We start from the raw sequence: 24,214 nt of genomic DNA on the forward strand, positions 1-24,214 counted from the left end.
CTTGGTGTGGAAAAAGACTTGGGCTGTGGTGCCTGTAACACTGCTGGACGTAGCACACTGCGTTGCTGTTCCTTGGGTTTCTGGCTAGGCAGCCCTGAAATGCCAAAACATGATTTTTGTTGAAAATCATTCGGATTAATATATATTAGGAGCAAAATACCAACCACTATGGTTAAAATCGTCAAATGGAAAAAAAATGTACACAGTCTAGAAAATCCATCAATTCACACACAAAGATAACTTTCAAAAGGTCTAGCTCACATAAATGTACATGCACAGGAGTGTGTTCAGGAGACCAATATGGAAGAGCTTGTCTGCCATTAAAGTATATGTACCGAATGGACTCGTGTACAAGCAGAGTTTTTCAGCACATTTTTTACCATCAGTGATTTTTCACATAGGGACAAATCACAAAGCTTTTCCTATCCATCACAACGTTAATCAAGGACAGCATGTGGACTGAACGCTGATGAGCTATCCATGTGCTGTCCAGAATTTTCAATTAAATTTTCAATAATTTTAGACTTATACATGAGTTATTGTTCCAGAAAGATGTCAGGGGAGGGGGGAGCGGCGGAGCAGTGGGTCACAGAGGCAGGTACGCTTCCATTTGTTATATTATTAAGGCCATGCCTAAAAATAAAAAAAAAATGTACCGATATATTATTTATACATATCTACAATGCCTTGAAAAGTATTCATATCCCATGAACTTTACAATTTTTTTCATGTAACACCCTCAAACAAATATTTTACTGAGATTCTATGTGATGTACCAACGCAAAGTAGCATGTATTTGTATAGCGTAAATGAAATGATACATGGTTTTCTTATTATTTTAAAAATGTTATTCTTAAAATTGCGACATGCATTTGTATCAGCCACTGTAGTCAGATTCCCCTACATAAAATCCAAAGTGACCAATTGCGACCAGAATTAGTAAATTGAGTCCACCAGTGAGTAATTTATTCTCCGTATAACTCCAGCTGTTCTGTGAAGGGGATTGTTTGAGAACATTAGGAATAAAATTGTGAATTAAGGTAAAGTAAGGTTAGGGTATTAAAAATTAAAAAAAATAGCCCAGACCGAGTTATCTCACGATTATGGCAGAACTGCAAACCTAGCAAGATATGGCTGTCCACTTAAAAGGTCATCCCAAGCAAGGAGAGAACTACCGTATATACTCGAGTATAAGCCGACCCCCTAATTTTGCCACAAAACTGGGAAAACTTAATGACTCGAGTATAAGCCTAGGGTGGAAAATGCAGCAGCTACTGGTAAATTTCAAAAGTAAAAATAGATACCAATAAAAGTAAAATTAATTGAGACATCAGTAGGTTAAGTGTTTTTGAATATCCATATTGAATCAGGAGCCCCATATAATGCTCCATACAGTTCATGATGGCCCCATAAGATGCTCCATATTAAAATATGCCCCATATAATGCTGCACAAATGTTGATTATTACCCCATAAGATGCTCCATAGACACATTTGCCCTGTATAATGCTCCACAAATGTAGAATATGGCCCCATAAGATGCTCCATAGAGATATTTGCCCCATATAATGCTGCACATGGCCCCATACAGATATTTGCCCCATATGATGCTCCACACAGATATTTGCCCCATAAGATGCTCCATACAGACATTTGCCCCATATGCTGTTGCCGAGATTAAAATAAAAAATTACATACTCACCTCTCAGGCCCCCGGCACTTGCTTTACTCACCTTTACCGTTCCGGTGCACTGACGTTCAGGCAGAGGGCGGCACGCACTAATCGCGTCATCGCGCCCTCTGACCTGTGCATCAGTGCAGAGGAAGGGGAAGACGCAGCGGCGCAGACGGTGGAACGGGGACCAGGTGAATACAGCGCACGGAGTTATACTCACCTGTTCCTGGAGCGGTCCCTGCACGTCTGTTCGCCGGCAGCTTCTTCCTGTAGTGAGCGGTCACATGGTACCGCTGATTACAGTAATGAATATGCGGCTCCACCCCTATGGGAGTGGAGTCGGGTCCATATTCATTACTGTAATGAGCGGTAGCATGTGACCGCTCAGTACAGGAAGAAACTGCCGATGACGGGGAACCAGAGACTTGCAGGGACTGCGCCAGGAGCATATGAGTATGATTACACAGCTCTGCTCCCCCTCCCCTGTGTATGACTCGAGTATAAGCGGAGAGGGTTACTTTCAGGCCAAAAAAGTGGGCTGAAAATCTCAGCTTATACTCGAGTATATAGGTTAATCATACGATCAGGATAAGAGGCTCTTGGTCACTCTGGAGAAGCTGCAAAAAAACAAATCTCAGGTTGGAGAATCTGTCCACATAACTATTCATCGTATACTGCACAAATCTGTCCTTTATGGAGCATTGGCAAGAAGAAAGTTGTTAGTTTTTTAAAGAAAAAGTCAAAAGATGTCAGTTTGTAAAAAGCCATGAAGGGGGCAAAGCTAGAATGTTGAAGAAAGGGCTCTGGTTAGGTGAGGCCAAAGTAGAATTCGGCTAAGGGGTGGTGACAGCATCACACTGTGGGGATGCTTCAGGAGGGACAGAGAAGCTGGTCAGAGTTGATGGGTAGATGGAGCTAAATACAGCACAATCCAGGAGGAAAATGACCCTAAACATTCTGCCAGAGCTACAATGGAATGGTTTAGATCACAGCAAATTCATGCGTTCGAATGACCCAGTCACAGTCCAGACCTAAATCCTATTGAGAATCTGTAGCAAGACATGAAATCTGCTGCTCACAGAAGATCTCCATCCAATCTCAATGAGCTAGTTTAGAAAGACGAATGGGAAAACATTTCAGCCTCTAGATGTGGAAAGATGGTAGAGACAAACCCAAAGTAACTGCAGTAGTAATTGCAATTAAAGGTGGTCCTACAAAGTGTTGTTTTAGGGATGCCGAGTACAAATGAATGTCACAATTTTCAAAATTATACTTTAAAATATTCAGAAAACCATGTATCATTTCCTTTATTCTTCACGAATATTTACTACTTTGTGTTCATATACCGCATAAAATTCAAATAAAAAATAAAGTAAAAAAAAAAATACGGTACATAAGAAGCACTTTTCCCCAAAAGTTTGAGAAGAAAGCGGGGGTGACTCTTGTAGTCATATTCTACTTACAGTTAGCATGGTGGCAGCAGGAGTCGGGCAATTCTTCTGGTGGTCCGATGCTGCAGGGCGATGATCTTGATTCAATCCCAGCCTGGTGCAGCAGGTTCGGCATGCGCAGATTGAGATCTCGTTGCCGAGATCTCAATCTGCGCATGGACCCCCTCTGGTGGCCATTTTCCTGGAGGCCACAGCATCGAGGCAATAGAAGTGCGGGGCCTCCAGGCTTTCACAAAATGTCGCCGGAGCCGCCCCACACCGCCAAGCAATGTCGAACCTGCGCACCAGTCTGGGTCATATCGCCGGACCACCAAACACCCCCTGTGACTCTGCTCCACCATCGCTGCCAATCCCCCCTTCCCCCAGGTAAGCTGAATTAAGGACTGTAAGACGGACCCCCATTTGACGCATTAATTTTTTTCTCCATTTTCCTTCTGAAAATTTGGGGTGCGTCTTATGGTACGGTAGCTTGTGGGTGTAACATCAAAAAAATATAGTTATTAACTTTGTCGACAGCGACATTTAACTCGCGCTTCCGGTAAGTCTGCCAAAAATCCTGCCCATCGGTGATCCAGTCACGTGATCGAGGGTCATTGATGGGTTGGCAAGACAACCAGAGGTCTGCAGCAGACCTCTATGGTTGTCATAGCTGTATTGCGGTGTGGTCGGTGCTCATAGCAAGTGAGCATTTGTGGTAGATAAATGACGATCTGATCATCGCGTGTATGTAGCAGATCCGATCAGACAACTGCAGCTTCTAATCTCCCATGGAGACTATTGAAGCATGGAATAAAAAAAATGTTTAAACATTTTTTTTTTATTTATTTCAGTAGAAATCAAGACATCAGTTCACATAGAATATGAACAGAGTTCAAAATGTTCTGTACTGGTTAAACACATTACATCAAACGAGATCCTTCCAAAAAAATGCACACACAACAACATACAGAGAGATAAAACACATCAGTACCTGCACTGGGGGCCTGTCCGTGAATAAGAGTGGGGGGTTTAAGTCTGAAGACACTGTTTTTTTCCTCTAAAAAGAAAGTTACAAGCAGTTAACAGTTAACACTGTAATTAGTTAGAAACTAAAATCTGAATCAAGAGAAGAGTCAGCAAACTATCTGCAACCATAAAGTGAAAATAACATTAACATGTAGATTGAGACCACTACGCCATCAGTATACATCACACAGAGCTCTGACTGTAAAACTGCAACCACAAAATTAGAGAATGGAATGGATGCTGTATTCAGGATCTGTGACTGAACACATATTGCTCTGTTAGTAAAACAGGTGTGAAGATTGCTTACCAGCCAGCAAAAATGCATGCTTCCACAGAAAGCCTATTTCAGGTGTTAGACAGGATGAGTGTATGGGGGACAAGGCTTCAAGAATTTTATAAAATTAAAGAACCCATTAAGAGAATTTGAAATATAGCTTATTACAGGACATCCTACTTCATAGCGGTGCACTGACTCCGGCAACAACCCAATGTGGGGTCCATAATACTGTACAGAGGAACATGAGGGGTCCATTATTCTGTCTAGAGGACTTTGTGGGGCCCATAATACTGTATGGAGGACCATGTGGGGCCCATTATTCCATATGGAAGACTATGTGGGGTCCGTAATACTGTATGGAGGACTATGAAGTCCATTATACTGTGTGGAAGACTATGCAGAGCCCATTATAGTTTATGGAGTTCTGTGTGGAGCCCATTATACTGTGTGGAGATCACTGTTGGGGCATAATACTGTGTTGAGGTCACCATCTTTGCAGGGAAGGGGGTACAGTAGAATTATCATACGATGAGTCAGAAGAATTCACTGTGGGGTATATCAGATGGTGTTTGGAGGGCACTTTTGTTGGCAGTTGGCAACATACTTTATTATTTGTATTTCTTAAAGTTTTTTTTTATCCATTGTGCTCCCATATTTAAAATTAGGCCATATGCTTTTCACTGCTCTTAAATAACATATTATGCCAGTATGCCCCATTTGTGATTATTTTATTCTAAGGTCTATTAATGAAAATGTACTTTGTTCGTGGGACAACTCTAAGTTTGTTTCCATATGAAAAGGTTCATCATATTTGATAAGGAAAGCACTTCCTCAATTGCAGATATATTTTAATGCACTGCTCAAAAAAGTAAAGGGAACACTTAAACAACACAATGTAACTCCAAGTCGATCACACTTCTGTGAAATCAACCTGTCCAGTTATGAAGTAAAGCAGACTGTGAATCAATGTTGTGCAAATGGAACAGACAAAAGATAGAAAAGATAGGTAATTAGCAAGACAACCCTTATAAAAAAGGAGTGGTTCCCCGCAGGTGGTGACCAAAGACCATTTCTTTGTGCTCATCCTTTTTTGGCTGATTTGGTCACTTGCATTTTGTCATTGCTCTCAACCCTTCAGGTACAGTATCACAAGGCTACAACCCACAGAAGTTGCTCAGGTAGTGCAGCTCATCCTGGATGGCACATCAATGCGAAATGTGGCAAGAAGGTTAGCTGTGTCTGTTAGCACAGTGTCCAGATCACAGAGAAGATACCAAGAGACAGGCCAGTACACTAGGAAAAGTGGGAGGGGGCATTTGCCACAGAACAAGATCGGCAGATTCAACTTTGGCGCCATGTGCTCTTCTCGGATGAGAGCAGGTTCACACTGAGCACGTGTCAGACATGACAGGATCTGGAAACCTTGTGGAGAATATTCTGCTGCCTGCGACATCCTGCAGCATGAATGGTTTGGAAAGGATTATACTCAGAGGGTCGGCAACGCTCTATCTGCTAGCCAGAGTTACCCTGACTGCCATTAGGTATCGGAATGAGATTCTCAAACCCATTGTGAGACCATATGCTGGTGCAGTCGGCCCTGGGTTCCTTCTGATGCATGACAATGCTAGGCCTCATGTGGCTGAAGAGTGTCAGCAGTTAATGTGTGACGAAGGCATTGAAGCTATGGACTGGCCTGCCCGTTCCCCAGACCTAAATCCAATCGAGCACATCATGTCTCATTCCGTCCACCAATGCACAGACTGTCCAGGAATTGACTGATGCTTTAATCCAGGTCTGGGAGGAGATCCCTCAGGTGAACATCAGCTGCCTCATCAGGAGCATGCACAGGAGTTGTAGGGAGGGTATATGAGCATGTCGAGGCCACGTACACTACGGAGCATCATTTCCTTGTCTTGAAGCACTTCCACTGAAGTTGGATCAGCCTGTAATTTGATTTTCCACTTTGAGTATCATTCCAAATCCAGACCTTATTGGAACATTAATTTTGATTTACATTGATCATTTTTGCGTTTTATTGTTCGCAATGCATTCTAATATTTATAAGAATAAAGATTTACAACTGGAATATTTAATTCAGTGATATCTAGGATGTTCCCTTTATGTTTTTGAGCAGTGTATATATCACGGTTGGCACACAACATTTTCCAAGTTTTTTATTTTGGTCGTCTGAGTATTTGAGTTTGACATTCCTGCCCTAGTGTGTTTGAAGATCTCAGCTATTCTTATCAAAGTCATATTCATACAGTCTAGCCAACCAAAAAGACGAGTCATATTTATGACTAAGGTAGCTTTTCTAGTTTGCAACTTACCTGGTTCAGAATCAGAGTTCCCGGTGGAAGGCTGACAAAAGCTGGATGGCATGAATACATTGTTCTTCGTCACTACGACACAAATTTGGCAAGTCATAAAATTAATTCAGGCAATTAGTTAGTAGAAAGTTAATCACACTACCAATTATTTAAAATAACATCAAAAAGGACATTAGATGAGAACTCCCTTTAAGCCAAAATCTTACTATACTAGTCACTCAATTCATGCTGCTCAAATCACAGGCAGCAAAAATTAGCCGTGCTGCACAATTACAGAAAAGTATGTACCGTATATACGCGAGTATAAGCCGACCCGAGTATAAGCCGACCCCCCCTAATTTTGCCACAAAAAACTGGGAAAACTTAATGTCTCGAGTATAAGCCTAGGGTGGAAAATGCAGCAGCTACCGGTAAATTTCAAAAGTAAAAATAGATACCAATAAAAGTAAAATTAATTGAGACATCAGTAGGTTAAGTGTTTTTGAATATCCATATTGAATCAGGAGCCCCATATAATGCTCCATAAAGTTTGATGGGCCCCATTAGATGCTCCATATTAAAATATGTCCCATACAATGCTGCATAAAGGGTAATAAGGGCCTCATAAGATGCTCCATAGAGATATTTGCCCTATATAGTGCTGCACAAGTGTTATGGCCCCATAAGATGCTCCGTACAGCCACTTGCCCCTTATAGTGCTGCACAAGTGTTATTGCCCCATAAGATGCTCCATACAGCCACTTGCCCCTTATAGTGCTGCACAAGTGTCATGGCCCCATAAGATGCTCCGCACAGTCACTTGCCCCTTATAGTGCTGCACAAGTGTTAGGGCCCCATACAGATGTTCCGCACAGCCACTTGCCCCGTTTGCTTTTGCGGCCATAAAAAAAAAAAAAAAAAAAAAAAAAATCACATACTCACCTCTCTGTCGCTCAGGACCCCGGCACTTTTACCTGCTCCTCGTGCGGCTCCGTCTCCGGCACTGACGTTCAGCAGAGGGCGCGCACTGACTACGTCACCGCGCCCTCTAACCTGAGCGTCACAGCCAGAGGACGATGAAGACGGATCCGCACTGGAACGAGGAGCGGTAAATATCACGCAGCGATGCGCTCCCCCTCCCCGTATGTCATGCCTCTCCCAACTGCAGCTCGCCTGGTGCGTTGCATTCAGCTCTGCGCGTGCGCACATCTGATTCCTCTGTTGGCGCTCTTTCCTGTCCTCTCTGTCATCCTGGAGGACTGTAACCCGGAAGTAGCTCCCACGCTGCTATGTAAACTGCTTCCTGCTGCTCCTCTGTGCCTGATGTTCATTTGTGTTTACAAGTGCTTCTGGTCGCCTGTGGTTTCTGTGCGTTCCTAGCTCTCTGATCTTGGGTCTCCTCCGCCCTCTGCAGTGCCTGCCTGTTTCCTGTGTTCCTGCCGTGTTCATTCAGTTCCTTTTCCTCTGCGGTACCTGCCCGGCTCCTATATCCTTTCCTTGCTCCCGTCAGCCTCAGTGTCTCCATATTGTCCTGCCAGCCTCCGTATCTCCGTAGCGTTCCTATCTTCTCCCTCGTCTCAGTAGTTCCTTTCTGTTCCCTCTGTCCCTTTTTGCCTACAGTGTACCCGTCTATCTCAGTCGATCCTCCAGCTTCCGTGGCGATAGTCCCTCACGGGCCTGCCCCTAACTCTCCCTGTATAGGGGGCGGTCCACCTGGTCAGCTCGCCCGAGAGGGGTTCGTCGTCACGGTCCTGTGGGTCCACTCTCCCTTTTCCCTGTTTGAATCGACACGCTCAAATAGGACTGCACTCGGGTGACATCCGAGTGCAGCCAGATTCTTACAGCATCACACCGTATACTTACTCCTGGCGCTGCGTTCCTGCTTCTTCCCCGGCGCTGCATCTTCTTCCTGTATTGAGCGGTCACCGTTACCACTCATACATTAATGAATATGCGGCTCCAGCTCTATGGGAGGTGGAGCCGCATATTCATTTCTGTAATGAGCAGTACCATGTGACCACTCAGTACAGGAAGAAGTTGCAGCGCTGGAAGAAGCAGGGACGTCCAGGGACCGCGCAGGTAAGTATAATTACACAGCCCCCGCTCCCCCTCACCTGCCGACCCCCGGGTATGACTCGAGTATAAGCCGAGAGGGGGACTTTCAGCCCCAAAAAAATGGGCTGAAAATCTTAGCTTATACTCGGGTATATACGGTACTTCACTGAAACGCTGCAGTGTTTAAGATAAAACAGTTTAAGGGGACTTGTTAGCATAGAATGACTGTCCAAAACTTATCGTTTTTCGCTCCCCTTCTTTCCAGAGCCATAACTTTTTTTTTTCTGTCAATATGGCCCTGTGAGGGCTTATTTTTTGTGGGACAAGTTGTACTTTTGAACGATACCATTGGTTTTAGCATGTTGTGCAACAGAAAAAGGGAAAAAAAATTCTAAGTGCGATGAAATTGCAAAAAAAGTGCAAATCCTACACTTGTTCTTTGTTTGGCTTTTTTGCTAAAACTGACCTGATATTATGATTTTCCAGGTCATTGCAAGTTGATTGATAAAAGAGAACCTAGATACGTTTGGTGGCTAAGGGTATGTGCTCACGCTGTGGATTTAGCTACGGATCCGCAGCAGTTTCCCATGCATTTACAGTACCATGTAAAGCAATGGGAAATGAAATCCGCAGTGCACATGCTGTGGAAAAAAACGAGCGGAAACGCAGCGGTTTATTTTCCGCAGCATGTCAATTCTTTTTGCGGATTCCGCTGCGGGTTTGCCCCTGCTCCAATAGAAATCTGCAGGTGAAAACCCGCAGAGGAAGCCGCAAAAGAAACCGCGGTAAATATGCAGTAAAAACCGCAGCGGTTTTTCACTGCGGATTTGGCAAATCCGCTGCGGAAAATTCCGCAATGGAATCCGCAGCATGTGCACTTAGCCTAAGTGGTAACAAAAAAAAAAAATTCCAAAGTTTGCTAACAAAAAAAAAAAAAAAAAAAAGAGCAATTGTCCTATACTCGTAGTGTCTCCATTTGTCGTGATCTGGGGTCGGGTGAGGGCTTATTTTTTGAATGTCGAGCTGATGTTTTTAATGATACCATTTTGGTTCAGATACGTTCTTTTTATCACCCGTTATTGCATTTTAATGCAATGTCGTGGAGACAAAAAAACAAAAGTAATTTTGGCGTTTTGATCATTTTTGCGCTTCGGCGTTTAGGGATCAGGTTAATCCTTTTTTTTATTATTGATGGATCAGGAGATTCTGAACCCGGCGATACCAAATACGTGTAGGTTTGATTATTTTTTTAATTGTCTTATTTTGATTGGGTCGAAAGGGGGCGATTTGAATTTTTATATTTCTTTTTTTAAAACTTTTTTTATTTTAATTTTGGCATGCTTCAATAGCCTCCATGGGAGGCTAGAAGCACGCACTACCTAATCGCCTCTGCTACATACAGGTGATGCACAGATCAGCTCTATGCAGCAGAATTGCAGGCTTGCTATTAGCACCAACCACAGAGTGGCGCTCATAGCAATCTGCCATCAACAGAGACCTCTGGTTGAGATGGCAATGCACCGATGACCCGGATCATGTGACAGGGGTCAGCGGTGCGAGTACTTCTTGCCGCCCAACCGGCAGCGCTTGTTAAATGCCGGTGTCAGAGTTTGACAGCGGCATTTATCTAGTTAATGGGCACAGGTGGCTCGTGATTCCGCTCGCGCCCATGTCAGTTTTTGAAAACAGCCAACATGTAGCGGCATTGAGGTGGGATCACCGCCAGAGCCCACCTCAAAGTGGGAGATACTGCCAGCTGACGTACTATTCCGTCAGCTGGCAGAAAAGGGGTTAAATACACCTTCCCACTTGCTGGTTTTCCGTCAATCTCCACCCCCCTCTTTGACCTCTCTGGCTTAATAAAGCCAAAGAAGGGTTGAGATAAATGTAAACCAAGCAGGTGGAAAGGTGTACATAAACGACTGACACCACCGTGAAGCACTGAGCGCTTGTACTTGGATTGAACAGTCACTCTGTACTGACAGTCCAGATCCTGCAGGGAACTATAGGGAGAGACTACACTATTCAAGAGCTACCACAGGCTAGTTTCTTCCCACTCCTTGTGATTGAAAGACTGCCCCCTAGGTACACAAGAGACCTGTTAATACACTGGAGTGGTGAGAAGAAGCCGGCCAGGGACTGCATTGGACTGGTCTCATCCCTCCTTATATTCCCTGGCAGCCTCTGCCAACTGTTTTCAGCCATTCTGTCCGTGGTTTGGGCAGCATAAAAAAAACCTGTCAGGGTACCTTTAAAGAGGATGTGTCTCTGCTCAAAGCTCTAGTAATCAGCTTATATGGTCAGGAAAAATCAGTCAGCCATGTACGGTAATACTTCACTGAGCTGAGTCAGATACAGTCAAAAGAGAGGTGCTTTCTAGTGGCTATCCACACCAACTAATAACATTGCATAAAAAAAATTGTGGTGACAATCTGAACCCACACATCATACTAATCTCATGTCCTTATAAAACACGTGTAAATCTGCAGAATGTTACTCTTAGAAAAGCGATGGATCCTAGGTCAATCTCGTCAGATGTAAACTATGCCTTCCTAAAATGGAATCTGTCATGTCAGTAGGTTCAACCCTCCAAAGCCGTCTACATGGGCATATGGGTCACAAAGTTCAATAAAATGATACCTTGATATCTGTGATCTGATGTCTCATTCCCAAGAAATAGGATTTTCTTAATATATAAAAATGAGCTGTTAAGATCTATGGGCAGGATATTCCCACAAGAGTCTGCCTCCGAGGCCTATTTTAAATGGGGCGTTACCAATAAGAAACATGTAATGACTGAGCCTGCTCTCCTAATCTACATAGATCTTAACAGAATTTTTTTTTACATATTAAGAAAAACATTTCTCTGAAGACATTGGATGACTTAACAAGGTATCACTTTATTCAGCTTACTATGACGTACATGCACATATAGATCGCTTAAGAGTGTTGATCATACTCAGATTCCATTTAATAAAAAAAAAAGAAAACCTCCCAGCACCCATCAGACAACAGGGCTTGGGACAAGTCACATTGTCCACTGCCCAACCCCAGCCCTTTAAATCCAAATTGCAGCAACTCCAATGAGCAATCAAAAAAAAAAGAAAAACAAGCCTAGATACACAACAGGACTTCTGAAATGGAACTAGTGAGAAGAGAGATGTGGGCCTGGGGGCAATATGACCCTATGGGGGCTTCAATTCACTCAAGACCTACATGAGGTTGGTGGTTCAGCAGTATCAACCCAACTGGCTGTAAAAATGACGTTAGTATAGGCATTACATTACTTTTTTTTTTTTTTCAAAAAGGGTCGGGTACAGTCTCCTCAAGCACAGCATTCTTTGATCTACAACCATTACATTATCTCTATATAATGGGGTCACCTTCTGCCTGTACAGACATCTTGTAACAGCCGCAATAAGAATTCCACAACACATCATAGCCAATTTACCATTAAGGGCCCTCTGGTATACAGTATATGATAATTTTATTTTTCTGTTAGCAGGCGTTTATGTTAGAAAGCACTTGACTTCACTGCATGCACCTTTTGTTTTTTGGTGGCTGCATGGCCTTGAAAAAGCTGCTGTAACACTTATGAGATGAGATCCATGTTGAGGTGTGATGTTTTGCTTTTTTTCCACCCAGCAGGCTTATACAACTTTTTATTTTTTGATTTCTTCCTAATTTGCAGTGTTTGTAAATTCATTCCACCTAACTGTACCTTCTCCGATTTTTTTGGAGGTTTTTTTCCCCTTCTTCCCCTGTCTTTTTAAAATTGAGTTTTTAATTTTTTGTATTTAATAAAAAAATATTATTTTATTTCTAAACGTTCTTTAGTCACTTTGTACCAGTTTTGGTAGAAAATGTGGTGTAATTTGTAAAGATATGATGCACGGACAAATGAGCAAATTATCCACTGGGCAAAAAAAAAAAAAAAGGCAGAATTACTGTTCTGTTATGGGTCTGTTCCGCAGGACTGGCGCATAGCAAATGTGGTGCCAATATTCAAAAAGGGCTCTAAAAGTGAACCTGGAAATTATAGGCCAGCAAGTCTAACCTCTATTGTTGGTAAAATATTTGAAGGGTTTCTGAGGGATGTTATTCTGGATTATCTCAATGAGAATAACTGTTTAACTCCATATCAGCATGGGTTTATGAGAAATCGCTCCTGTCAAACCAATCTAATCAGGTTTTTTTTTTAAGAGCTAAGCTATAGACCAAGGTGAATCACTGGACGTGGTATATCTTGATTCTGATACTGTGCCGCACAAGAGGTTGGTACACAAAATGAGAATGCTTGGTCTGGGGGAAAATGTGTGTAAATGGGTTAGTAACTGGCTTAGTGATAGAAAGCAGAGGGTGGTTATAAATGGTATAGTCTCTAACTGGGTCGCTGTGACCAGTGGGGTACCGCAGGGGTCAGTATTGGGACCTGTTCTCTTCAACATATTCATTAATGATCTGGTAGAAGGTTTACACAGTAAAATATCGATATTTGCAGATGATACAAAACTATGTAAAGCAGTTAATACAAGAGAAGATAGTATTCTGCTACAGATGGATCTGGATAAGTTGGTAACTTGGGTCGAGAGGTGGATGCATCGTGGGCCTGATAGCATAGCACATAGGAAAGCAGGGTGGAAACTAAAATTAAACGCAGGCCACATTACAGGTACAGTACACATGAAAAACCTCCAGGGGGAGACTGAGAATCTGCTGAGTACAGCAATGGAAAGTTGCATTTTAGCTAGTGATATAGTGTGTAACTTTACCCCTAAAAATCCGTGCCAAAAAAGTACTTGATAAACAGCTGCTTGCGTCTGCTACATGACATTTTGTTAATAGTCATCTCCCAGGTGCTATTACAGCACCTGCAAGATCAGTGGCAGGAGCATTATCAATAGTGACTTCAGCATGTAAGTGATGAGACATGACCACTGGATCCGGATGAGAACGAGCTCTCAGCACTTCTTACACTATTTAGCGCTGTGTGTGCAGCAATCTGGAAGGCAGAGACTGTAATGAACTCTTCTGCCTTTTCTCAGGAAGCAGCTATACCAGGCCCACACAATGATGTTTTAAAACGTCACCGTAGAGTAGAATGCAGACTGCTTGGATGTTTAAAGTCTATGGGTGGTCCAGAAATAGTTTAAGAGAGTCTGTCAGCAAAAAATGATTGTTCAACCCAAGAATAAGCACTCGGAGCACCTGTGGTTAGTCTGAGCAGTTCAGTGCAGCTTCCCACCTACAGCAACTTGCTTAAGTATTCACACACCCTCTTGGCATTTTCTGTGTCTTGCTACTTCAAAACATAGAATTTCACTATTTTTTTGAGGGTTTGCATCAGTTCTTGTAAAGCGCACGCCATGCCTACAGCTAAGTACTCTAAAGTCAGTACTTTGTAGAGCCTCATTTTGCTGCAAATACAGATACAAGTTGCTTTCCACTAGTATTTTTGACCATTCCTCAAGGCAAATCTGCTCCAGCTCCTTCAAGCTAGATGGTTTCTTCTGGTGAATGGAAATCTTCAAGTTTGTCCACAGATTTTCAATTGGATTATAGCCTGTGCTTAGGCTACTCCATAACATTTAGGCCACGTGCACACTTTCAGTATTTGGTCAGTATTTTACATCAGGATTTGTAAGCTAAAACCAGGAGTGGGTGATAAATGCAGAAGTGGTGCAGATGTTTCTATTATACTTTTCCTCCATTGTTCTTCTCCTGGTTTCGGCATACAAATACTGAGGTAAAAAAACTCACCAAATACTGAACGTGTGAATGTGGTCTTAGAGTATGTGCACACGTTGCATATCTGGTACTTTTTTTTTCTGCGTGGATTTGTAGCAAAACCCGATGCCAGCAAACTAAATGAGAAACCCTGAAGCATCGTGCACATATGTTGAATATTTGTGACTTTCAGATTTGGTGCAGAAAATAATCTGCAGCATGTCAATTCGCTGTGCATTTCTGCACTGCGTTTTTCACCATTCACTTCACTAATAATAATAATAATAATTATTATTTTATTTATATAGCTATGCACTTGGCTATGTGTGCACATTGAGTAATTTCTTGCCAAAATTTCTACGAGGTTTCTTCATCTCCTGGCAGCAAAAACGCTGTGGGAAATTCCGATGCGTCATTGGTGCGTTTTATTTTTGTTTTTTTTAGTGTGCATTCAATTGGGTCAAAAACGTAGGCAAAACGCACAAAGAATTGACATGCTGCAGATTTAAAACACACAGCAAATCCTGAAAGGTAAAATAATGATCATGTGCACAGCACTTCATGATTCTCATTGACTTTGCTGGCATAAGGATACCATAGCATTTTGGGGCTAATTCTGCGCTGAAGAAAAAAAAAAACACATCAAAAATGCATCGTCAATCAAAAACGCAAGTTTTTTCAGCGGCGTTTATCCTGCTAAGAGCTACAGAAATTTTACTCAATATATTACCCAAAGCAAGAAAGTGTATCGCAGAGCAAAATACAATTAAATGTATTACTTTTATTAACCCCTTCCCGACCCATGACGCCACGTAGGCGTCATGAAAGTCGGTGCCATTCCGACCCATGACGCCTATGCGGCGTCATGGAAAGATCGCGTCCCTGCAGATCGGGTGAAAGGGTTAACTCCCATTTCACCCGATCTGCAGGGACAGGGGGAGTGGTAGTTTAGCCCAGGGGGGGTGGCTTCACCCCCTCGTGGCTACGATCGCTCTGATTGGCTGTTGAAAGTGAAACTGCCAATCAGAGCGATTTGTAATATTTCACCCATTATAACGGGTGAAATATTACAATCCAGCCATGGCCGATGCTGAAATATCATCGGCCATGGCTGGAAATACTAGTGTGCCCCCACCCCACCCCACCGATCGCCCCCCCAGCCCTCCGATCTGGCCGGTACACTGCTCCGGCTCCCCTCCGTCCAGTGCTCCGCTCCCCCCCGTGCTCTTGTCCGCTCCCCCCGTGCTCCAATCACCCCCCCTGCACTCCGATCCACCCCCCCCCCCCCCCCCGGGGCTCCGTTCCACCCCCCCCCGTGCTCCATTCCAGCCCCCCCGTGCTCCGTTCCACGCCCCCCGTGCTCCGTTCCACCCCTCCCGCACTCCAATTCCCCCCCCCCCCCCCCCCCCCGTGGTCCCCCCCTCACCCCCACCCCATCATACTTACCGATCCAGCCGGGGTCCCGTCCGTCTTCTCCCTGGGCGCCGCCATCTTCCAAAATGGCGGGCGCATGCGCAGTGCGCCCGCCGAATCTGCCGGCCGGCAGATTCGTTCCAAAGTGCATTTTGATCACTGAGATAGATTATATCTCAGTGATCAAAATAAAAAAAATAATAAATGACCCCCCCCCCCCCCCCCCCTTTGTCACCCCCATAGGTAGGGACAATAAAAAAATAAAGAATTTTTTTTTTTTCCACTAATGTTAGAATAGGGTTAGGGTTAGGGGTAGGGTTAGGGTTAGGGCTAGGGGTAGGGGTAGGGTTAGGGTTAGGGGTAGGGTTAGGGTTAGGGTTTCGGTATGTGCACACGTATTCTGGTCCTCTGCGGATTTTTCCGCTGCGGATTTGATAAATCCGCAGTGCTAAACCGCTGCGGATTTATGGCGGATTTACCGCGGTTTTTCTGCGCATTTCACTGCGGTTTTACAACTGCGATTTTCTATTTGAGCAGTTGTAAAACCGCTGCGGAATCCGCACAAAGAAGTGACATGCTGCGGAATGTAAACCGCTGCGTTTCCGTGCAGTTTTTCCGCAGCATGGGCACAGCGATTTTTGTTTCCCGTAGGTTTACATTGAACTGTAAACTCATGGGAAACTGCTGCGGATCCGCAGCGTTTTCCGCAGCGTGTGCACATACCTTTAGAATTAGGCTATGTGCACACGGTGCGGATTTGGCTGCGGATCCGCAGCAGTGTTCAATCAGGTTTACAGTACCATGTAAACATATGAAAAACCAAATCCGCTGTGCCCATGGTGCGGAAAATACCGCGCGGAAACGCTGCGTTGTATTTTCCGCAGCATGTCAATTCTTTGTGCGGATTCCGCAGCGTTTTACACCTGTTCCTCAATAGGAATCCGCAGGTGAAATCCGCACAAAAAACACTGGAAATCCGCGGAAAATCTGCAGGTAAAACGCAGTGCCTTTTACCCGCGGATTTTTCAAAAATGGTGCGAAAATATCTCACACGAATCCGCAACGTGGGCACATAGCCTTAGGGTTAGGGTTGGAATTAGGGTTGTGGTTATGGTTAGGGGTGTGTTGGGGTTAGGGTTGTGGTTAGGGGTGTGTTGCGGTTAGGGTTGTGTTTAGGGTTATGGCTAGAGTTGGGATTAGGGTTAGGGGTGTGGGGGGGTTAGTGTTGGAGGTAGAATTGAGGGGTTACCACTGTTTAGGCACATCAGGGGTCTCCAAACGCAACATGGCGCCACCATTGATTCCAGCCAATCTCGTATTCAAAAAGTCAAATGGTGCTCCCTCACTTCCGAGCCCTGACGTGTGCCCAAACAGTGGTTTACCCCCACATATGGGGTACCAGCATACTCAGGACAAACTGCGCAACAATTACTGGGGTCCAATTTCTCCTGTTAGCCTTGTGAATCAAAAAAAATGCTTGCTAAAACATAATTTTTGAGGAAAGAAAAATGATTTTTTATTTTCACGGCTCTGCGTTGTAAACGTCTGTGAAGCACTTGGGGGTTCAAAGTGCTCACCACATATCTAGATAAGTTCCTTGGGGGGTCTAATTTCTAAAATGGGGTCACTTGTGGGGGGTTTCTACTGTTTAGGCACACCAGGGGCTCTGCAAACGCAACGTGACACCCGCAGACCATTCCATCAAAGTCTGCATTTCAAAAGTCACTACTTCCCTTCTGAGCCCCGACGTGTGCCCAAACAGTGGTTTACCCCCACTCATGGGGTATCAGCGTACTCAAGAGAAACTGGACAACAACTTTTGGGGTCCAATTTCTCCTGTAACCCTTGGGAAAATAAAAAATTCTGGGCTAAATAATTATTTTTGAGGAAAGAAAACGTATTTATTATTTTCACGGCTCTGCATTATAAACTTCTGTGAAGCACTTGGGGGTTCAAAGTCCTCACCACACATCTAGATTAGTTCCTTTGGGGGTCTAGTTTCCAAAATGGTGTCATTTCTGGGGGATCTCCAATGTTTAGGCACACAGGAGCTCTCCAAACGCGACATGGTGTCCGCTAACAATTGGAGCTAATTTTCCATTCAAAAAGTCAAATGGCGCTCCTTCCCTTCCGAGCCTTACCATGTGCCCAAACAGTGGTTTACCCCCACATGTGAGGTATTGGTGTACTCAGGAGAAATTGCCCAACACATTTTAGGATCCATTTTATCCTGTTGCCCATGTGAAAATGAAAAAATTGAGGCTAAAAGAATTTTTTTGTGAAAAAAAAGTACTTTTTCATTTTTACGGATTAATTTGTGAAGCACCTGGGGGTTCAAAGTGCTCACTATGCATCTAGATAAGTTCCTTGGGATGTCTAGTTTCCAAAATGGGGTCACTTGTGGGGGAGCTCCAATTTTTAGGCACACGGGGGCTCTCCAAACGTGACATGGTGTCCGCTAAAGAGTGGAGCCAATTTTTGATTCAAAAAGTCAAATGGCGCTCCTTCCCTTCCAAGCCCTGCCGTGCGCCCAAACAGTGGTTTACCCCCACATATGAGGTATCAGCGTACTCAGGACAAATTGGACAACAACTTTCGTGGTTCAGTTTCTCCTTTTACCATTGGGAAAATAAAAAAATTGTTGCTGAAATATCATTTTTGTGACTAAAAAGTTAAATGTTCATTTTTTCCTTCCATGTTGCTTCTGCTGCTGTGAAGCACCTGAAGGGTTAATAAACTTCTTGAGTGTGGTTTTGAGTACCTTGAGGGGTGCAGTTTTTAGAATGGTGTCACTTTTGGGTATTTTCAGCCATATAGACCCCTCAAACTGACTTCAAATGTGAGGTGGTCCCTAAAAAAAATGGTTTTGTAAATTTCGTTGTAAAAATGACAAATCGCTGGTCAAATTTTAACCCTTATAACTTCCTAACAAAAAAAAATTTTGTTTCCAAAATTGTGCTGATGTAAAGTAAACATGTGGGAAATGTTATTTATTAACTATTTTGTGTCCCATATCTCTCTGGTTTAACAGAATAAAAATTCAAAATGTGAAAATTGCGAAATTTTCAAAATTTTCGCCAAATTTCCGTTTTTATCACAAATAAACGCAGAATTTATTGACCTAAATTTACCACTAACATGAAGCCCAATATGTCACGAAAAAACAATCTCAGAACCGCTAGGATCCGTTGAAGCGTTCCTGAGTTATTACCTCATAAAGGGACACTGGTCAGAATTGCAAAAAACGGCAAGGTCTTTAAGGTCAAAATAGGCTGGGTCATGAAGGGGTTAATATTCAGTACAAATAGTAGCCATTAAAATACATAACAAAAGAATGACAAGGATAGTGACACCTGAGTGCCATGCCCAGCAAAAAAGTATGATGCAATTCAAGTGTAAGGAGGTCTACACAAAAAAGAAGCCCAGAAAGGGGGGGAAACGAAGTTAATACTATGACTTACATAAATACAGTGCCTACAAGTAGTATTCAATCCCCTGCAGATTTAGCAGGTTTACACATTTGGAATTAACTTGGCATTGTGACATTTGGACTGTAGATCAGCCTGGAAGTGTGAAATGCACTGCAGCAAAAAAGAATGTTATTTCTTTGTTTGTTTATTTTTTTAAATTGTGAAAAGTCTTTTCAGAGGGTCATTTATTATTCAACCCCTCAACCCACCAGAATTCTGTTTGGTTCCCCTAAAGTATTAAGAAGTAGTTCAGGCACAAAGAACAATGAGCTTCACATGTTTGGATTAATTATCTCTTTTTCCAGCCTTAGACTATTTAAGACCCTCCCCAAACTTGTGAACAGCACTCATACATGGTCAACATGGGAAAAACAAAGGAGCATTCCAAGGCCATCAGAGACAAGATCGTGGAGGGTCACAAGGCTGGCAAGGGGTACAAAACCCTTTCCAAGGAGTTGGGCCTACCTGTCTCCACTGTTGGGAGCATCATCCGGAAGTGGAAGTCTTATGGAACTACTGTGAGCCTTACATGGTCTGGACAGCCTTTGAAAGTTTCCTCCCGTGCCGAGGCCAGGCTTGTCCGAAGAGTCAAGGCTAACCCAAGGACAACAAGGAAGGAGCTCCGGGAAGATCTCATGGCAGTGGGGACATTGGTTTCAGTCAATACCATAAGTAACGTACTCCACCGCAATGGTCTCCGTTCCAGACGAGCCCCTAAGGTTCCTTTACTTTCAAAGCGTCATGTCAAGGTTCGTCTACAGTTTGCTCATGATCACTTGGAGGACTCTGAGACTGACTGGTTCAAGGTTCTCTGGTCTGATGAGACCAAGATCGAGATCTTTGGTGCACACGTGACGTTTGGAGACTGGATGGCACTGCATACGACCCCAAGAATACCATCCCTACAGTCAAGCATGGTGGTGGCAGCATCATGCTGTGGGGCTGTTTCTCAGCCAAGAGGCCTGGCCATCTGGTCCGCATCCATGGGAAGATGGATAGCACGGCCTACCTGGAGATTTTGGCCAAGAACCTCCGCTCCTCCATCAAGGATCTTAAGATGGGTCGTCATTTCATCTTCCAACAAGACAACGACCCAAAGCACACAGCCAAGAAAACCAAGGCCTGGTTCAAGAGGCAAAAAATCAAGGTGTTGCAGTGGCCTAGTCAGTCTCCTGACCTTAACCCAATTGAAAACTTGTGGAAGGAGCTCAAGATTAAAGTCCACATGAGACACCCAAAGAACCTAGATAACTTGGAGAAGATCTGCATGGAGGAGTGGGCCAAGATAACTCCAGAGACCTGTGCCGGCCTGATCAGGTCTTATAAAACAGAGGTCCCAAACTCCAGTCCTCAAGGCCCACCAACAGGTCATGTTTTCAGGATTTCCTTTGCATTGCACAGGTGATGCAATTATTACCTGGGCAAGACTAAGGAAATCCTGAAAACATGACCTGTTGGTGGGCCTTGAGGACTGGAGTTGGGGACCTCTGTTATAAAAGACGATTATTAGCTGTAATTGCAAACAAAGGTTATTCCACAAAATATTAAACCTAGGGGTTGAATAATAATTGACCCACACTTTTATGTTTAAAATGTATAAAAATTTAACTAAGCAACAAAACTTTTTGGTTTGTAAGATTTATGCATCTGTTAATAAATCCTGCTCTTGTTTGAAGTTTGAAGGCTCTAACTTATTTGCATCTTATTAAACCTGCTAAATCTGCAGGGGGTTGAATACTACTTGTAGGCATTGTATGCAGGTGCACAAACACAATAGATAACTAGTCACCGTATATCACGTCAATCAGTGCGGTCAAAGTATGTAAGGCCATCAAAAAACCATACTATGAGCAGACAAAGTTATCACTCAAAAGTCCCCAATAACTGCAGTAAGGGTACCGTCACACAGCGGCACTTTGATCGCTAGGACGGCATGATCCGTGACGTTCCAGCGATATCGTTACGATCTCGCTGTGTCTGACGCGCTACTGCGATCAGGGACCCCGCTGAGAATCGTACGTCGTAGCAGATCGTCTGAAACTTTCTTTCGTCGCTGGATCTCCCGCTGACATCGCTGGATCGGCGTGTGTGACGCCGATTCAGCGATGTCTTCACTGGTAACCAGGGTAAACATCGGGTTACTAAGCGCAGGGCCGCGCTTAGTAAACCGATGTTTACCCTGGTTACCAGCGTAAACGTAAAAAAAACAAACATTACATACTTACCTTCAGCTGTCTGTCCCCGGCGCTGTGCTTCTCTGCACTCCTCCTGCATCCTGTGTCAGCGCCGGCCAGCCAGAAAGCACAGCGGTGACGTCACCGCTCTGCTTTACGGCTGACCGGCGCTGACAGTGCAGAGGAAAGCACAGCGCCGGGGACAGACAGCTGAAGGTATGTAATGTTTGTTTTTTTTACGTTTACACTGGTAACCAGGGTAAACATCGGGTTACTAAGCGCGGCCCTGCGCTTAGTAACCCGATGTTTACCCTGGTTACCAGGGTACTTCGGGATCGATGGTCGCTGGAGAGCTGTCTGTGTGACAGCTCTCCAGCGACCAAACAGCGACGCTGCAGCGATCGACATCGTTGTCGTATCGCTGCAGCGTCGTTTCAGTGTGACGGTACCCTAAGTGTATCAGCAAGTGCTGCATGGTAATAAAAGGTAATACCAACCTAAATGCCGAACACGGAAGAGGCCCTGACGCGAGTTTCGCTATTAATGTTTCCTGGGGGGGGGGTTTGCATGGTGTAAAAAAAAGTATTGCAGGTTTTTTGTTTTTTTTTTGTTTTTTTTTATTATAGGGCACTCCTGAATGGAGGCCCCAATAGCGCGGTCTAATGCGGCGCTTCCTGCGGCATGGCGACAGACCGGAAGCCATGACCCCGGCGTCTGACGTCAAGAAATTGAGAAATTTTACTCAACGTGTGCACATAGCCTTAGATGTTTCCCCTTAAACCACTCGTGTGGTGCTTTAACAGTATGCTTTGGGTCATTGTCTTGCTGGAAGATGAACCTTCGTTCCAGTCTCAAATGACTGACACACAGGTTTGGCTGTATTATCCCTGTATTTCGCACCATCCATGTGACTTATGAAGGCAATTGCTTGCACCAGAAATTTTTTAGAGGCTTCAACACAAAAGGAGTGAATACATATGCACATGCCAATTTTTAGTTACAGTATTTGATCTCATAAATTAAAACTTATGCCTATTTTTCTCACTTCACCTTAGACTTTAGTGCCGATGCATTACACAAATCGGATTACAAAAAAATTTAAAACAGATTGTAATGTAACAAAATAAGTAAAACGCCAAAGGAGGTTGAATACTTTGACAAGCCACTGTGTTTTCCATCTATCCCCTTCCTCTGTAAAGCCAGAGCTGTCAAACAAAGAGCAGCGATAGATGAAAGACAAGTAGGTGGAAGGTGCACTCCGTGCCTGTGCTTGGTTTTAACAGACATTTTGTGCTAAAATATTTCATTTTAAGAGGTCCTTTCATCAGTTTGAGCATGTTAGCCCCTTTCCGACATGCACTCTATATAGATATATAGCGCGGCGGGAGCCATGTATGTAAAACGGCGCTGGCTCACACTGAGCGACCTGGTGCGGGTGTCAGCTCTATGCGAGAGCCGACACCATGCAGTATTCAGTGCTAGCACCGCTTCAACATTTAACCCCTCTGATGCCACTGCCAGTAGTGACAGCGACATTGAGGAGCATCACAGGAGTGAGCTCCCACTCTGCTTCCATTGGCACAACGCGATGCAATCATGGCGACCCCGGGGCCGCAAGGTCCTTCAGGGAATGTGGCATGTGAGCGCCTGCTGAGAGCAAGAGTTGACATTCCTCCTACCTGCCTGTCAGATGGTCCTCTGATGCCCTGTAGTGCAGAAGCATTGCAGAATATCAGATAAGCAATCTCTCACTGTAAGGATAGTGAGCCATTGTGGGACAATGTAAAAAAAGAAAAGCTCTTTAAAAAAAAAAAAAAAACAACTGCTTTATTCATCATACCGCCGAACAAAAAGTGCAATAAAACATGATCAAAAAGACTAATGTAAATAAAAATGGTATCTCTGAAATCATCATCTCCCACAAAAAACGAGCCGCCACACAGCTCAGTGGAAAAATAAAAAAAAAAGTTACAGCTCTCAGAATAAAGCTATGCAAAAATAATTTTCTATAAAATAGTTTTTATTGTGTAAAAGGGCCAAAACAAAGAAAAACATTAATTAACTATGGTATTGCTGTAATCGTACTGACACGAAGAATAAAGCTGCCTGAGAAAGAATGAAAAATCTGTAAGCCAAAACGATGACAACATTGGCATATGAGGTATGCCAACATATCACACAAGAAAAAAAAAAAAACATCACACTAACCTGCAAAATAAAAATAAGCAGTCATTTATGCTGCAAAGTAAATATGCTTTAAAAAAAAATAAAAATTTGCAGAACTGGATTTTTTTTTTTGCATTCCTCACAAAGAAAGCAATTTCTAAAAGATCATGACTTGTCTATACAATCTACAGCTTTCTGTGACCCACATTGTTGTTAGTGGCAAGTTAAATCAATATGGCAGCCCTCAAATCACAAAAAAAAAAAATTATGAATATATTTTCTGATGAAAATTACTATCGTAAGTGTTAAAAAAAAAAAAAAAAAAAAAACAACCAAAAAACAACACACACAAAGTCTTGTATTCCCTTTAAAAGGACTTACCGGACTGAGAAGGGGGAAACTGAGAAAATGATGATGTACGTTCTCTCTTTGGAGGTGGACAGTAACCTCCATCCTCTTTGTCAGAATCTGAACAATAAAAATATTTTAACAT

General features: G+C 43.5%; 1 protein-coding gene across 2 annotated transcripts in view; it reads right to left on the minus strand.

Annotated features, from left to right (window-relative positions):
• RANBP3 (RAN binding protein 3) overlaps nt 1-24,214 on the minus strand; it is a 115,623-nt gene that overhangs the window by 49,936 nt on the left and 41,473 nt on the right. For both annotated transcript variants that reach the window (XM_069741477.1, XM_069741485.1), the window contains exons 4-7: nt 24,103-24,189; nt 6,738-6,809; nt 4,096-4,161; nt 2-94 (exon numbers count right to left, since the gene is read on the minus strand). In XM_069741477.1, coding sequence (XP_069597578.1) covers nt 2-94; nt 4,096-4,161; nt 6,738-6,809; nt 24,103-24,189 — 318 coding nt within the window. The remainder of the gene's footprint in view (nt 1; nt 95-4,095; nt 4,162-6,737; nt 6,810-24,102; nt 24,190-24,214) is intronic.

Source organism: Ranitomeya imitator, chromosome 1 (genome assembly GCF_032444005.1).
Source record: "Ranitomeya imitator isolate aRanImi1 chromosome 1, aRanImi1.pri, whole genome shotgun sequence".
NCBI classification, from domain to species: Eukaryota; Metazoa; Chordata; class Amphibia; order Anura; family Dendrobatidae; genus Ranitomeya; species Ranitomeya imitator.